At 45.9% G+C, this 17500-nt stretch overlaps 1 protein-coding gene across 1 annotated transcript in view; it reads right to left on the reverse strand.

Moving 5' to 3' along the window:
- Positions 1 to 492: 492 nt before the first annotated feature.
- LOC115191138 (metabotropic glutamate receptor 5-like) overlaps positions 493 to 17500 on the reverse strand; it is a gene marked incomplete at its 3' end in the record, with an annotated part of 18695 nt that continues 1687 nt past the window's right edge. The window contains exons 2-10 of the mRNA XM_029749105.1: positions 15122 to 15243; positions 14742 to 14866; positions 14298 to 14466; positions 13962 to 14088; positions 3936 to 4053; positions 3526 to 3712; positions 2685 to 3221; positions 863 to 1171; positions 493 to 659 (exon numbers count right to left, since the gene is read on the reverse strand). Coding sequence (XP_029604965.1) covers positions 493 to 659; positions 863 to 1171; positions 2685 to 3221; positions 3526 to 3712; positions 3936 to 4053; positions 13962 to 14088; positions 14298 to 14466; positions 14742 to 14866; positions 15122 to 15243 — 1861 coding nt within the window. The remainder of the gene's footprint in view (positions 660 to 862; positions 1172 to 2684; positions 3222 to 3525; positions 3713 to 3935; positions 4054 to 13961; positions 14089 to 14297; positions 14467 to 14741; positions 14867 to 15121; positions 15244 to 17500) is intronic.

Here is a 17500-nt window from a genome sequence, read left to right on the forward strand (position 1 = left end):
CCCCCCCCTTTCTCTCTCTCTCTCCTCCCCCCTTTTTTTTTTCCTCTCATCCCCCGCTCGTTCTCTCCCCTTGTCTCCTCCCTCTCCCCTCTCTCTCTCTCCCCTCTCTCCCCCCCCTTTCTCTCTCTCCCCTCTCTCTCCCCTTTCTCTCTCTCCCCTCTCTCTCTCTCCCTTCTCTCTCTCTACCCCTTCTCTCTCTCTCCCCCCTCTCTCATTTTCCTGGAAGTGGCATCTGCATAATCAGGTGTGTGGGTCGGACTCAGGTCAGACAGAGAGACAGACACATAGCTGCTGAGGAATTATTGACTCAGATGGCCCTTATTGAAATGGCTCTGCACTAAAAGGTTGTTACTGAAAGAGCCCTCAAATGAGATTCAGTTAGGGACAGTGACCCAGCACTGATCTCTGTACCCTCCTCAGCTAAACACTAGCTCCTGTGTGACCCCAGACAGGCTCTACAGCATCTCTCTGTATTCCAATCTCTACACACACCTGAGTGTCTCTCCAGTGGAGCAGCGTCGCCTCCAGAGATTGACCAGGCTGGAGGAGCGGCTGGCGGCCGAGGAGGACTTCCCATCACCCACATGCATGCGTACTACCGTGCTCGTAGTGAAAGCACTGCGCACGTTACGCTCTGGCTTGGCCAGGATGATATACACCTGGAGAGAACGAGACAGACAGAAGAGCTTCATAACCCTTCATAAGCACTAAATACCACTTGTTATAACCCTTCACAAGCCCCTTATAACCAAACACAATATTCCAAATAAACATTCCTTTTCAAGTCCCTCAGTCGAGCACCTGATTCCGTTTTGCTTAAAGCTGAAGTTGTTTTCTATCTCCAGTGTCCTGTGTGTCTTACCTTGGGTACGAACAGGCAGCAGAGAGCCACAGTGGCACTGAGGCTGACGCTGAAGCACATGGTGATGATCTTGTAGTTGGAACCGAAGTAGATGGGAACAAAGGCCAGCCAGATGATACAGGTGGTGTACATGGTGAAGGCGATGTACTTGGCCTCGTTGAAGTTGGCTGGGACGTTACGCGTCTTGAAGGCGTAGAAGGTGCAGCTCAGGATCAGCAGGCCGTTGTAGCCCAGCGGCGCCACCACGCCCAGGTTGGTGGTGTAACAGATGCGGTTGACCTGCCGGATGCTGGGGTAATCGTGGATCACCTGCAGGTAGTAGAGCCATCTGTATCAGCATGTACATACATGGAGCGGACTAAACATTAGGAACATCTATTGCATCTTGCCTATGCCGCTCGGTCATCGCTCATCAATATGGTTATATGTACACATTCTTATTCCATCCCTTTAGATTTGTGTGTATTTGGTAGTTGTTGTGGAATTGTTAGATTACTTGTTAGATATTACTGCACTGTCGGAACTAGAAGCACAAGCATTTCGCTACACTCGCAATAACACCTGCTAACCATGTGTATGTGATCAATACAATTTGATTTGATTTGCTTTGAACACTTTCCATGACATAGACTGACCAGGTGAATCCAGGTAAAAGCTATGATTCATTCCTTATTGATGTCACTTAGTAAATCCACTTCAATCAGTGTAGATGAAGGGGAGGACACAGGTTACAGAATCATTTTTAAGCCTTGAGACAATTGAGACATGGATTGTGGATATGTGCCATTCAGAGAGTGAATGGGCAAGACAAAATATTGAAGTGCCTTTGAAAGGGGTATAGTAGTAGTAGGTGCCAGGCACACTGGTTTGTGTCAAGAACTGCAACGCTGCTGGGTTTTTCACACTCAACAGTTTCCTGTGTGTATCAAGAATGGTCCACCACCCAAATGACATCCAGCCAACTTGACACAGCTGTGGGAAGCATTGGAGTCAACATGGACCAGCATCCCTGTGGAACGTGTTAGACACCTTGAAGAGTCTATTCTCCGACGAATTGAGGCTGTTCTGAGGGGAAAAGGGGGTGTTCTTAATGTTTTGTCCACTCAGTGTAGCTGCTGTACAGTATGTATACAGTCAGAAAGTGGGTTTGGGGGCCTCCCGAGTGGGGCAGCGGTCTAAGGCACTGCACTGCGTCACTACAGACCCGGGTTCAATCCCAAGCTGTGTCGCAACCGACTGCAACCGGGAGACCCATGAAGCGGTGCACAATTGGCCCAGCGTTGTCCGGGTTACGGGAGGATTTGGCCAGCCGGGATGTCCTTGTCCAATCGCGCTCTAGCCACTCCTTGTGGCGGGCCCGGGCGCATGCACGCTGGCTTCGGTCGCCAGCTATACAGTGTTTCCTCCGACACATTGGTGCGGCTGGATCCGAGTTAAAGAGAGCAGTGTGTCAAGAAGCAGTGAGGCTTGGCAGGGTCGTGTTTCGGAGGACGCATGGCTCTCGACCTTCGCCTCTCCTGAGTCCGTACGGGAGTTGCAGCGATGAGACAAGACTATAACTACCAAATGGATAACACGAAATTGGGGGAGAAAAAGGGCATAAAAAATATAATAATAATAAAAAAAATCTTTAAAAAAAAAGAAAGTGGGTTTGGACAACTGTATAGGTTGAGACTATGTTGGCACCAGGTTTTCACTTCAGCCAGTTCAGCAAGTAAATGTATCATTCACTTAATTCTTTAAGAGGCAGTCTCAGACCCTTAGGCTGACAATTCCCTGTCACCCTCCGCTGACACACACACACACAGTGGGCACAGCCTACCTGTGGGGGCTCCATGAGGAAGAGAGCCACTATGATGCCCAGCTGCAGCAGGATGAGTAGCGAGGCGATAACGAGCTGGGCGCATGCAGACATGAACCTGGGCTTCCTAGTACAGATCTTCTTCTTACTGCCAGCCAGGATACGGGCTATACGGTTAGTCTGCAACAACAACACAGCCAGGATACGGGCTATACGGTTAGTCTGCAACAACAACACAGCCAGGATACGGGCTATACGGTTAGTCTGCAACAACAACACAGCCAGGATACGGGCTATACGGTTAGTCTGCAACAACAACACAGCCAGGATACGGGCTATACGGTTAGTCTGCAACAACAACACAGCCAGGATACGGGCTATACGGTTAGTCTGCAACAACAACACAGCCAGGATACGGGCTATACGGTTAGTCTGCAACAACAACACAGCCAGGATACGGGCTATACGGTTAGTCTGCAACAACAACACAGCCAGGATACGGGCTATACGGTTAGTCTGCAACAACAACACAGCCAGGATACGGGCTATACGGTTAGTCTGCAACAACAACACAGCCAGGATACAGGCTATACGGTTAGTCTGCAACAACAACACAACCAGGATACGGGCTATACGGTTAGTCTGCAACAACAAACATGTCAGAGAGAATGAATGAATGAATGAATGAATGAATGAATGAATGAATGAATGAATGAATGAATGAATAGACTTCATACCGGGAGAGAAGGGGAAATCTGTAATAATGACTTCAAACACAGTCTGTTAGTGAGATCCATATGTCTAGATGTACAAGGACATGGTAGGTGAAAGAATCAAGGTAAAGAGTGACTTGATGATGTACCTTGGTGACCAGGGCAGAGTAGCTCATGGCAGGGGACAGGCCTATGCCCAGTCTCTGTAGGTAGCAGTGTGCAGCGTGGGGCTTGGCGATGAGACTGAAGGTACACAGATAGCCCAGACAGATCCCAGCCAGGATGATGTAACACAGCTCTCGACTAGACGACTTCACCACTGGAGTGTCCCGGAACCTACACCCACACAGTTTGTTGTATAACCTTGTAACAAATATACTAACTTACAGTTGAAATGACATGTTGAAAACAATCCCAGTGCCAAACCATGTTGGAAAACAAGTGGAATCCCTTTAACGTGTTATCCCCTGGGTTGTACTCCGTGCATATTTTCCCAAACAAAGGCTTGAATATGACATTGACTTTCACATTTATTATGTTAAAATCCATAAGTTGTTACCTGATGAAGACGGAGGTGACGAAGAATGTGGCACAGAGTCCCAAACAAGCAAATGCCACAGCAGCAATGGGCTCTGGGTCCCCCCAACGCAGGTACTCCACTGGGATAGGGTCACAGCCTGGAGGGTGGGGGGGGGAGATGGAGAGAGAAAGAGATAGTGAGAGGTTAAAAACAAACAGCTGATAAGTTTTCAGTTTTTCTTACTTTCTCTCTTTTTCTCTGGTTATCCCTCCTTTTTTCTCACCTTCTCTGTCTCATGTGCCCTCCTCTCTCTCCCTCCTTTTCTCTCTCTCTCCCTCTGTTCCCCCACCCCTCCTGGGCTGTGAGATAAGTCTCATTAATTAAAGGGACAGTTCTAATTAGGTGCTGGCGTAATGCTCGCTGAAAATACCTCCCGGACCTAGCGGGTCCGAGACAGAACACCGCCGCCACACTGCCGTTAAAATAGATGAAGTCATTAACGGCTCTACCTTTAACACAGTCTATAATGTTAAATTAATCAGTGAAGTAGTTCAGTTTAGAGGCAATAACAGTGTATTTGCTGAATGGGAGTATAGGTACCTTTAAGAGAAGAAACAGTAATTCTGGAAGACACTGTTTACAAAACTTGAATTTAACTCAACTTTACGGTCGCTCAGGAACTTTGTATTGAGGCCTCTCTCTCTCTCTCTCTCTCTCTCTCTCATTCTCTCTCTCCCCCTCTCCCGCTCTCTCTCTCTTTAATTTCAATCCCATTTTAAGGGCTTAATTTGCATGGGAAACATATCTTTACATTGCCAAAGCAAGTGAAGTAGATCAGTGGTTCCCAAACTTTTTATAGTCCCGTACCCCTTCAAACATTCAACCTCCAGCTGTACCCCCTCTATCACCAGGGTCAGCGCACTCTCAAATGTTGTTTTTTGCCATCATTGTAAGCCTGCCACACACACACACACACACACACACACACACACACACACACACACACTATACAATACATTTATTAATCATAAGAATGAGAGTTGTTCTCACAACCCGGCTCGTGGGAAGTGACAAAGAGCTCTGATAGGACCAGGGCACAAATAATAATATAACAATAATCAATAATTTTGCTCTTTATTTAACCATCTTACATATAAAAACATATTTTTTCATTGAAAATTGTGAATAGCTCACCACAGGTTAATGAGAAGAGTGTGTTTGAAAGGATGCACATAACTCTGCAATGTTGGGTTGTATTGGAGAGAGTCTCAGTCTTAAATCATTTTCCACACACAGTCTGTGCCTGTATTTAGTTTTCATGGTAGTGAGGGCCGAGAATCAACTCTCACATAGGTACGTGGTTGCAAAGGGCATCAGTGTCTTAACAGCTTGATTTGCCAAGGCAGGATACTCTGAGAGCAGCCCAATCCAGAAATCTGGCAGTGGCTTCTGATTAAATTCAATTTTCACAGAAACGCTTGTTGCAATTTCGATGAGGCTCTTGTTCAGATATTGGTAACTGGACTGGAGGCAGGGCATGAAAGGGATAACGAATCCAGTTGTTTGTGTCATCCGTTTTGGGAAAGCACCTGTGTAATTGCGCACCTAACTAACTCAGGTGCTTCGCTATATCACATTTGACATTGTCCGTAAGCTTGAGTTCATTTGCACACAAACAATCATACAATGATGGAAAGACCTGTGTGTTGTCCTTGTTAATGCAGACAGAGAAGAGCTCCAACTTCTTAATCACAGCCTCAATTTTGTCCCGCATATTGATTATAGTTGCGGAGAGTCCATGTAAATCTAGATTCAGATCATTCAGGTGAGAAAAAACATCACCCAGATAGGCCAGACATGTGAGAAACTCGTCATCATGCAAGCGGTCAGACAAGTGAAAATTATGGTCAGTAAAGAAAACTTTAAGCTTGTCTCTCAATTTAAAAAAACGTGTCAATACTTTGCCCCTTGATAACCAGCACACTTCTGTATGTTGTAAAAGCGTTACATGGTCGCTGCCCATATCATTGCATAGTGCAGAAAACACGCGAGAGTTCAGGGGCCTTGCTTTAACAAAGTTAACCATTTTCACTGTCGTGTCCAAAACGTCTTTCAAGCTGTCAGGCATTCCCTTGGCAGCAAGAGCCTCTCGGTGGATGCTGCAGTGTACCCAAGTGGCGTCGGGAGCAACTGCTTGCACACGCATTACCACTCCACTATGTCTCCCTGTCATGGCTTTTGCACCATCAGTACAGATACCAACATGAGCAGCAGTTATGTTTGGCTACATACAGACCGTTAGTGGAATTCCTGTGAGAGAGTAACGGTTAATGTGATTGGATGTTAATTATTTGACTAGGCTACCTGTATTTGACATTGTGCTGTTATTTAGCTGAACACTAGATGGTTTATTTTTGGCAGTGAAACGAGGATACTCAGGCGAGAAAAAAAATAACATTTATTTTTATTTTTTATATATATTTACATAAAAAAATGTGAATTACATTTTTATTTGGCGTACCCCTGACGGCATCACGTATCCCAGTTTGGGAATACCTGAAGAAGATAATGAGCAAAAGTGAAATAAGTAATAACAATTAACAGTAAACATTACACAGTTCCAAAAGAATAAAGACATTTCAAATGTCATATTATGTCTCTATACAGTGTTGTAACGAAGGGAAAATAAATAAATATAAATACGGGTTGTATTAAAAATGGTGTTTGTTCTTCACTGGTTTCCCTTTTCTTATGGCAACAGGTCACAAATCTTGCTGCTATGATGGCACACTGTGGTATTTCACCCAGTAGATATGAGAGTTTATCAAAACTGGGTTTGTTTTCAAATTCTTTGTGGCTCTGTGTAATCTGAGGGAAATATGTGCCTCTAATATGGTCATACATTTGGCAGGAGGTTAGGAAGTGCAGCTCAGTTTCCACCTCATTTTGTGGGCAGTGTGCACATAGCCTGTCTTCTCTTGAGTGCCAGGTCTGCCTACGGCAACCTTTCTCAATAGCAAGGCTATGCTCACTGAGTCTGTACATAGTCAAAGCTTTCCTTAAGTTTGGGTCAGTCACAATGGTCAGGTATACTCTGTTTTTTTTAAAATTCTTTCCAATGTGTCAAGTAATTATCCTTTTGTTTTCTCATGATTTTGTTTAGTCTAAATGTGTTGCTGTCCTGAGGCTCTGTGGGGTCTGTTTGTGTTTGTGAACAGAGTCCCAGGACCAGCTTGCTTAGGAGACTCTTCTCCAGATTCATCTTTCTGTAGGTGATGGCTTTGTTATGGACGGTTTTGGGAATCGCTTCCTTTTAGGTGGTTGTAGAATTTTGAGAATTGGCGGGTATCGGCCTAATTCTGCCTGCATGCATTATTTGGTGTTCTACGTTGTACATGGAGGATATTTTAGCAAAATTCTTCATGCAGAGTCTCAATTTGGTGTTTGTCCCATTTTGTGAATTATTGGTTGGTGAGTGGACCCCAGACCTCACAACCATAAAGGTTGTAACTGATTGAATTATTTTTAGCCAGATCCTAATTGGTCTGTTGAATTGTATGTTCCTTTTGATGGCATAGAAGGCCCTTCTTGCCTTGTCGCTCACATCGTTCACAGATTTGTGGAAGTTACCTGTAGCGCTGATGTTTAGTCCGAGGTATATATTGTTTTTTGTGTGCTCTATGGCAAAGGTGACTTGATGGATTTTTTATTTGTGGTCCTGGTGACTGAACCTTTTTTGGAACACTATTACACTATTATTTTTGAACAAACATTATTTTTGTCTTACTGAGATTTACTGTCAGGGCCCAGCTCTGACAGAATCTGTGTAGAAGATCAAAGTGCTGCTGTAGGCCCTCCATTGTTGGTGACAGAAGCACCAGATCATCAGCAAACAGTAGACATTTGACTTCAGATTCTAGTAGGGTGAGGCCAGGTGCTGCAGACTGTTCTTGTGCCCTCGTCAATTCGTTGATATATATTTTGAAGAGGGTGTGGCTTAAGCTGCATCCCTGTCTCACCCCACGGCCCTGTGGAAAGAAATGTGTGTTTTTTGGCCAATTTTAAATGCACACTGTTTGTGTACATGGATTTTATAATGTTGTATGTTTTTCCCCCAACACCACTTTCCATCAATTGTTATAGCAGACCCTCAAGCCAAATTGAGTCAAAGGCTTTTTTTTAAATCAACAAAGCATGAGAAGATTTTGCCTTTGTTTTGGTTTGTTTGTTTGTCCATTTGGGTGTGAAGGGTGAATACGTGGACTGTCGTGTGGTAATTTGGTAAAAAGCCAATTTCACATTTGTTCAGTACATTGTTTTCACTGAGGAAATGTAAAAGTCTGCTGTTAATGATAATGTGGAGGATTTTCCCAACGTTGCTGTTGACACATATCCCACAGTAATTATTGGGGTCAAATTTCTCTCCACTTTTGTGGATTGGTGTGATCAGTCCTTGGTTCCAAATATTGGGGAAGGTGCCAGAGATAAGGATGATGTTAAAGAGTTTGAGTATAGCCAATTGGAAATTGTTGTCTGTATATTTTATCATTTCATTGAGGATACCATCAACACCACAGGACTTTTTGGGTTTGAGGGTTTGTATTTTGTCCTGTAGTTCATTCACTGTAATTGGAGAATCCAGTGTGTCCTGGTAGTCTTTAATAGTTGATTCTAAGATTTGTATTTAATCATGTATATGTTTTTGCTGTTTGTTCTTTGTTTTTGGGCCGAATAGATTGGGGCAGTGGTTTACCCATACATGTTCGTTTTGGATAGATAACTCTTCGTGTTGTTGTTTGTTTAGTGTTTTCCAATTTTCCCAGAAGTGATTAGTCTATGGATTCTTCAATTACATTGAGCTGATTTCTGATGTGCTGTTCCTTCTTTTTCCGTAGTGTATTTCTGTATTGTTTTAGTGATTCACCATAGTGAAGGAGTAGACTCAGGTTTTCTGGGTCTCTATGTTTTTGGTTGGATAGGTTTCTCAATGTCTTTCTTAGGTTTTTGTGTTCTTCATCAAACTATTTATCATTGTTGTTCATTTTCTTCAGTTTTCTGTTTGACATTTTTAGATTTGATAGGGAAGGCGTTTTACGTGTTCCCAACTGATTGTTTTTTTTGTTCGTTTATTTGTGTTTTTTTACTTATTTTGTAGATAATGTTGCCACTACCGTCTCTTATGACGGAAAAAAAAATTGACATCAGGACTGCGATAACTTACCATGGACTGGCAGAATCGTTTTTTGACTTGTATGAGTCTGACGAGCCCGACGCAAACGATATACTGCTTTCTCGGGAACAGGTCCAGATCCACGTGATTTGCGTGAAGAGGAGGCGGAGAAAAAGGGGCCAGCGGACGGGCTGCCTTCTGAGAATTGGTAGGCGATTGAATAAACTCCCACTTCCTTTCATTCTGCTAGCAAACATGCAATCTTTGGAGAATTAAATAGATGACCTATGCGCAAGATTAAACTACCAACAGGACATTCAAAACTGTAATATCTTATGCTTCATGGAGTCGTGGCTGAACTACGACACTATCAACATACAGCTGGCTGGTTATATGCTGTACCGGCAGGATAGAACAGCGGCGTCTGGTAAGACAAGGGGCAGCGGACTATGTATTTTTGTAAATAACAGCTGGTGCACGATATCTAAGGAAGTCTCGAGCTATTACTCGCCTGAGGTAGAGTATCATGATAAGCTGTAGACCACACTATCTACCTAGAGAGTTTTCATCTGTATTTTTTGTGGCTGTTTACATACAACCACAGTCAGAGGCTCGCACTAAGACAGAATTGAATGAGCTGTTTTCCGCCTTAAGGAAACAAGAAAACATTCACCCAGAGGCAGCGCTCCTATTAGCTGTGGACTTTAATGCAGGGAAACTTAAATCCGTTTTACCAAATTTCTATCAGCATGTTAAATGTACAACCAGAGGAAAAAACACTCTGGACCAAGCAAAAGTTTAAGCAGGAAGCACCAGTGACTAGATCAATAAAAAAAAGTGGTCAGATGAAGCAGACGCTAAGCTACAGGACTGTATTGCTAGCACAGACTGGAATATGTTCCGGGGTTCCTCCGATGGCATTGAGGAGTACACTACATTAGTCATTGGCTTCATCAATAAGTACATCGATGACGTCGTCCCCACAGTGACCGTACGTACATACCCCAACCAGAAGCCAAGGATTACAGGCAACATCCGCACTGAGCTAAAGGCAAAAGCTGCCGTTTTCAAGGAGCGGGACTCTAACACAGAACCTTATAAGAAATCCCGCTATGCCCTCCGACGAACCATCAAACAGGAAAAGCGTTGAGGCAAATGGCACTGGAACATGCATGAGAGCACCAGCTGTTCCGGAAGACCGTGTGATCGCTCTCTCTGCAGCCAATGTGAGTAGGACCTTTAAACAGGTCAACATTCACAAGGCCGCAGGGCCAGAAGGATTACCAGGAAATGTACTGCGAGCATGCGCTGACCAACTGGCAAATATCTTCACAGATATTTTCAACCTCTCCCTGTCCGAGTCTGTAATACCAACATGTTTTAAGCAGACCACCATACTGCCTGTGCCCAAGAACACTAAGGTAACCTGCCTAAATGACTACCAACCCGTAGCACTCACGTCTGTAGCCATGAAGTGCTTTGAAAGGCTGATCATGGCTCACATCAACACCATTATCCCAGAAACCCTGGACCCACTCCAATTTGCATACCTTAACAGATCCACAGATTATGCAATCTTTATTTCACTCCACACTGCCCTTTCCCACCTGGACAAAAGGAACACCTATGTGAGAATGCTATTCATTGACTACAGCTCAGCGTTCAACACCATATTGCCCTCAAAGCTCATCAATAAGCTAAGGACCCAGGGACTAAACACCTCCCTCTGCAACTGGATCCTGGACATCCTGACGGGTCGCCCCCAGGTGGTAAGGATAGGTAACAACACATCCTCCATGCTGATCCTCAACACAGGGGCCCCTCAGCCCCTTCCTGTACTCCCTGTTCACTCATGACTGCATGGCCAGGCACCGGTCCAACACCATCATTAAGTTTGCAGATGACACAACATGGTAGGCCTGATCACCGACAACGATGAGACAGCCTATAGGGAGGAGGTCAGAGACCTGGTCTTGTGGTGCCAGGACAACAACCTCTCCCTCAACGTGATCAAGACAAAGGAGTTGATTGTGGACTACAAGAAAAAGAGGACCAAGCATGCCCCAATTCTCATCGACGGGGCTGCAGTCAATTAGGTTGAGAGCTTCAAGTTCCTTGGTGTCCGCATCACCAACAAACTAACATGGTCCAAGCACACAAAACCTATTCTTCCTCAGGAGAGTGTAAAGATTTGGCATGGTTCCTCAGGTCCTCACAAGGTTCTAAAGCTGCACCAGCGAGAGCTTCCTGACTGTTTGCATCACTGCCTGGTATGGCAACTGCTCGGCCTCAGACCACAAGGCACTACAGAGGGTAGTGCGAACGGCCCAGTACATCACTGGAGCCAAGCTCCCTACCATCCAGAACCTCTACACCAGGCGGTGTCAGAGGAAGGACCGCACGGCAAGCGGTACCAGAGCGTCAAGTCTAGGTCCAAGAGGCTTCTAAACAGCTTCTACCCCCAAGCCATAAGACTCCTGAACACCTAATCAAATGGCTACCCAGACTATTTGCATTGCAGGAGTTGTGACTGTTTTGTTGGTTATGTTGTCCTACTTGTGCCTAGGGGGGCATATGGGAGAGGGAATGCTGTCACCTCCAGGCAGGTGATTGTCCCCCTGTGTGCTGAGAGTGTCATGTTTTTGTCCAGTTCTGGTATTTAGGTCGCCACAGACTGGTACATGTCCCTGGGCCTGGAAATGGTTGATTTCTCCCTCCAGGATGGAGAAGCTGTCTTCATTAAAGTATGGGGATTCTAGTGGGGGGATATAGGTAGGATGGAGAAGCTGTCTTCATTAAAGTATGGGGATTCTAGTGGGGGGATATAGGTAGCTGTTAAGATCATTTCCTTTTGAATTCCTAGCGAAATGTAAAATGTTCCTGTTTTGATTAATTTAATACAGTGAGTTAGGTCTGCTCTATATCAAATTAGCATACCCCCTGAGTCCCTTCCCTGTTTCACACCTGGTAGTTTGGTGGATGGGACTACCAGCTCTCTGTAACCTAGAGGGCAACCAGTGGGTCCGTCTCCTTTATTATTTTACCAGGCAAGTCAGTTAAGAACAAATTGTTATTTATAATGACGGCCTACCCCGGACGACGCTGGGCTAATACTGCGCAGCCCGATGGGACTCCCAATCAAGACCGGATGTAATGCAGCCTGGTTTCGAACCAGGGACTGCAGTGACGCCTCTTGCGTTCCTGCTCTAGGTTCCTGCTCTTTAGGTCAAAGGCAGATGACCTCAGTCCTTGGATATTCTCTCTCTCTCTCTTTCTCTATCTCTCTCTCTCTCATCCTCTCTCCCTCTCTCTCTCTTTCTCTCTTTCGCTCTTTCTGTGTTTACTCATCGACATTACACCAGTTACAGTCCAGACGGGAGCCACATCACACCAGTTACAGTCCAGACGGGAGCCACATTACACCAGTTACAGTCCAGACAGGAGCAACATTACACCAGTTACAGTGCCGCCGGGAGCCACATTACACCAGTTACAGTCCAGACGGGAGCTACATTACACCAGTTACAGTCCAGACGGGAGCCACATTACACCAGTTACAGTCCCGACGGGAGCCACATCACACCAGTTACAGTCCCGACGAGAGCCACATCACACCAGTTACAGTCCCGACGAGAGCCACATCACACCAGTTACAGTCCAGACGGGAGCCACATTACACCAGTTACAGTCCCGACGGGAGTAACATTACACCAGTTACAGTCCAGACGGGAGCTACATTACACCAGTTACAGTCCAGACGGGAGCTACATTACACCAGTTACAGTCTCGACGGGAGCCACATCACACCAGTTACAGTCCCGACGGGAGCCACATTACACCAGTTACAGTCCCGACGGGAGCCACATCACACCAGTTACAGTCCAGACGGGAGCCACATTACACCAGTTACAGTCCAGACGGGAGCAACATTACACCAGTTACAGTGCCGCCGGGAGCCACATTACACCAGTTACAGTCCAAACGGGAGCCACTTTACACCAGTTACAGTCCAGACGGGAGCCACATTACACCAGTTACAGTCCAGACGGGAGCCACATCACACCAGTTACAGTCCCGACGGGAGCCACATCACACCAGTTACAGTCCCGACGGGAGCCACATTAGCTCAATTACAGTCCAGACGGGAGCTACATTACACCAGTTACAGTCCCGACGGGAGCCACATTAGATCAATTACAGTCCGGGAGCCACATTACACCAGTTACAGTCCCGACGGGAGCCACATTAGACCAGTTACAGTACGGGAGCCACATTACACCAGTTACAGTCCACACGGGAGCCACATTACACCAGTTACAGTCTGGGAGCCACATTAGACCAGTTACAGTCCGGGAGCCACCCACAGCCACAGTCAAACTTACTGTCCTGATGGAATGACTCTTCTACAGCTGCTAAACGTGAGCGCTTACTTCTCTCCTTTCCTTAAACAGTTGCAGTAGAATACTCCAGTAAAGTGTGGTATCTGTTTCCCAGCTGGGATGCGTTGGGCTCAGGTTTTAAACATTGGCGCTTGCTGGCTAGCAGCTGTATAATGATGAGCAGTCGAATGCATTACAGAACAATATCCATAGCTCTGCTAAAATACATTTGCAAAGAAAATTGCCCTCAATACAGAATAATTAGTACAATGGTGACCATGCCAGTGTCAAATTAAGAAGAGGAGAGGAGAGGAGGAAGAGCGGGAGAGGAGGAAGGATAATTAGCTGCTTTCATGGAAATAGTACAGATTCAGTCAAAACATGATCAGTGTATACTGTGTGTGTGTGTGTGTGTGTGTGTGTGTGTGTGTGTGTGTGTGTGTGTGTGTGTGTGTGTGTGTGTGTGTGTGTGTGTGTGTGTGTGTGTGTGTGTGTGTGTGTGTGTGTGTGTCTTACCTGTGAGGTGGAAGGTGGGCCAGGAACCCAGGTCACAGGCTCGGCAGGTGTACTCATCAAACACAAACTCGTTCTCCTTACAGGGAGTGCAGGTCCAGCAGCAGCTCACCTCTCCTTTACGGATCACCTGGAGGACACACACACCAGAAAAACGCCCTCATCAGCTCAGTAAAAAACACTAATCACAACACTGCAAAAATACTATCTTAGAGAGAATGCACCAATCAGATTAAAATATCAACAGAGAAAATCTTGAAGGGTCAACCTTTCACCTCCCCCCCCCCCCCCCCCCGAGCATACATAGGGTGTGTTTGTGTATGCAGGGATGTGTGTCACCTTTATCTGTCCCTTGTCACAGGGTTCGCTGCAAACTGATTTGATGATGGTGTCCTTGCTGGCCCAGATTTCATCATCATCGATCTTCAGCCCACTGTTGTCCCAGCTCCCCACGTTAATATAGTCATAGTAGTCCTTCCCCATCTTCTTAAAGTTCATGATCTCATATCTGACACACACACACACACACACACACACACACACACACAGGAGTCAGTACCTCTGAATCTATTGATACATACATACTAAGGTATGGAGATACTGTATATGCGATGATCATCACAGCCAGACGACTCACTGCTCTTCTTATTTATGATGTGCTATTTAGGCACACACGCACACGCACACACACACGCACACACACACACGCACACACACGCACACACACGCACGCACGCACACACACACACACACATGCACGCACACACGCACACGCACACGTACCGGCCAGGTGAGTCTCCGTTCTCGTCAAACAGGATGCCTTCTCCAGACACGCCTGTGAAGTTGGTCTTCATCAGGAAGTCCAGCAGTGTGGCACCATCTATAGGTCGCATGGCATCACACAGCCCCTGGACCACCATCACCATCATCACCACCATCATCATCACCATCATCACCATCATCATCACCATCATCATCATCATCACCACCATCATCTCCACCATCATCATCACCATTATCATCATCATCACCATCACCATCATCATCCTCATCATCATCCTCATCATCATCATCTCAATAACAATATGAACAATCCCAACTATAATCAACTATAATAGTGACAGTAGATTGTTGTTAGTACAGCCAAGTCCAGTAGCACCCACCTGGTAGCCTGGGCACAGTGAGCGCTGCATGTTATGGAGCCCATAGGCCATGGAGTAGATGGCATTGATCACAAAGCCCATCTTAGTGTCCTGGGCATACTGCTGTCGCAATGACTCCCGCTCTGGGAGGGAACCAGAGAGGAGAAAGACAGAAAAAGAGAGGATGGGAAGATGGATGAAGGGGAGAGATAGAGACAGATGGAGAGGGATAAGGATGGAGGGAGGGAGATAAGGATGGAGGGAGAGGGATAAGGATGGAGGGAGGGGATAAGGAGGGAGAGGGATAAGGATGGAGGGATGGAGGGGATAAGGAGGGAGAGGGATAAGGATGGAGGGATGGAGGGGATAAGGAGGGAGAGGGATAAGGATGGAGGGATGGAGGGGATAAGGAGGGAGAGGGATAAGGATGGAGGGAGGGAGAAAAAAGAGACCAATTAGAACAACCTGTATCTAACAACCATGAAACTCAACCTGCTTTATGAACTTCAAACACCCTCTCTTCCCTCTGTACTCGTCTCCTCCCACACCTCTCCTCTCTAGCCGTGGTTGTCGTCATCCAATCAAGATGACCCAAGATTTGTCTCGGATAATCATCCGCACAACTGGACAGTTTTTGTGTTTTGGGAACATATCTTTTGTGATGTCCCCAAAATGTTCTCACCAGACTGTTCCCACAAGCTAAGGAAACATTCTGGGAAACTTTTAAAGCACAGACAAAACATAAAAATAGATCTTAATTCAACTGGCCGGTGGGATTTTGTCCGGATTCATTTACACTTCCAGGATGTCCATATAAGATGCATCATCGACTACCTCTGGAGGAGGTCAGGAGGATCTCATCACAGTCTTTTTATTGTCTATAGAGAGAGGGAGAGGGAGAGAGAGAGGAGAGAGAGAGGGAGAGGGGGAGAGAGAGAAAGAGAGAGAGAGGAGAGAGAGGAGAGAGAGGAGAGAGGAGAGAGGAGAGAGAGAGGAGAGGGAGAGAGAGAGAGGAGAGAGAGGACAGGGAGAGGAGAGAGAGGAGAGGGAGAGGGGGGAGAGGAGAGAGGAGAGGGGGAGAGAGGAGAGAGGAGAGAGGAGAGAGAGGGGAGAGAGAGAGGGGGAGAGAGAAAGAGAGAGAGAGATCGAGAGAGAGGATAGAGAGGAGAGGAGAGGGAGAGAGAAAGAGGGAGAGAGGAGAGAGAGGGGGAGAGAGAAAGAGAGAGAGAGAGAGAGAGAGAGAGAGGGGGAGAGAGAGAAAGCGAGAGAGAGAAAGAGAGAGAGGAGAGGAGAGAGGTGGAGAGAGAAAGAGAGAGCGAGAGAGAGAAAAAGGGAGAGGGGAGAGAAAGAGGGGGGAGAGAGAGAGAGAGAGAGAGAAAGGGAAAGAGAGAGAGAGAGAACAAGCACATGGCCTACAGCAGAGCCTGGACCTGCTAGGTAGTACTGCCAGACCTGGGCCCTGGCAGTAAACCCCAAAAATACTAAAATAATGATTTTCCAGAGAAGATCCAGATCTCAGGGAATTAGACCTAGGTTCTCAATTGGTACAAAATATATAGAGTACTGTACACACTACAATTACTTAGGTTTAAAAATAAACTCAACTGGGCACCTTAATGAGGCAGTGAATGAACTGAGAGAGAAAGCACGCAGGGCATTCTACGCCATTAAAAAGCTCATTCAAATTGAAATACCTATTCAAATTTGGCTAAAACTAATTGAATATGTCATTGAACCAATTGCACTTTATGGCAGTGAGGTGTGGGGTCCACTTGCAAAACAAGATTTCACCAAATGGGACAAACACCCCATTGAAACAGAGTTCTGTAAGATTCTCCTACATGTCCAGAGGAAAACTACAAACAATGCATGCAGGGCAGAATTAGGCCAATATCCACTAATAATAAGCTGGATGAGGGGACTCTTTTCTTTGCTCAAGAGCTGAGCAAAGAAAAGAGTCCCCTCATCCAGCTGGTCCTGGGGCTGAGTTCACAAACCTGTTCTACTAACACACTGAAGCCTCAGGACCAGAACATCCAATCAATCAGAATAAACCAAATTACAACACAGTCAAAACAAAACTACATTGCTTATTGGGAAACACAAGCACAAACACAAAGCAAAATGCAGTGCTATCTGGCCCTAAATCGACAGTACACTATGGCTAAATATTTGACCATGGTTACTGATCAAAACCTTAGAAAAACCTTGACAAAGTACAGGCTCAGTGAGCACAGCCTTGCCATTGAGAAGGGTAGACACAGGAAAACCTGGCTCCCTGTAGAGGAAAGGCTGTGCAACCACTGCACCACAGCAGAACCTGAGACGGAGCTGCATTTCCTGACAAAATGTCAAAAATATAAAACAATTAGAGAGTGTCATTTTCCCAAATTTGAAACA

The sequence above is a fragment of the Salmo trutta genome, unplaced genomic scaffold, assembly GCF_901001165.1.
Source record: "Salmo trutta unplaced genomic scaffold, fSalTru1.1, whole genome shotgun sequence".
NCBI lineage: Eukaryota > Metazoa > Chordata > Actinopteri > Salmoniformes > Salmonidae > Salmo > Salmo trutta.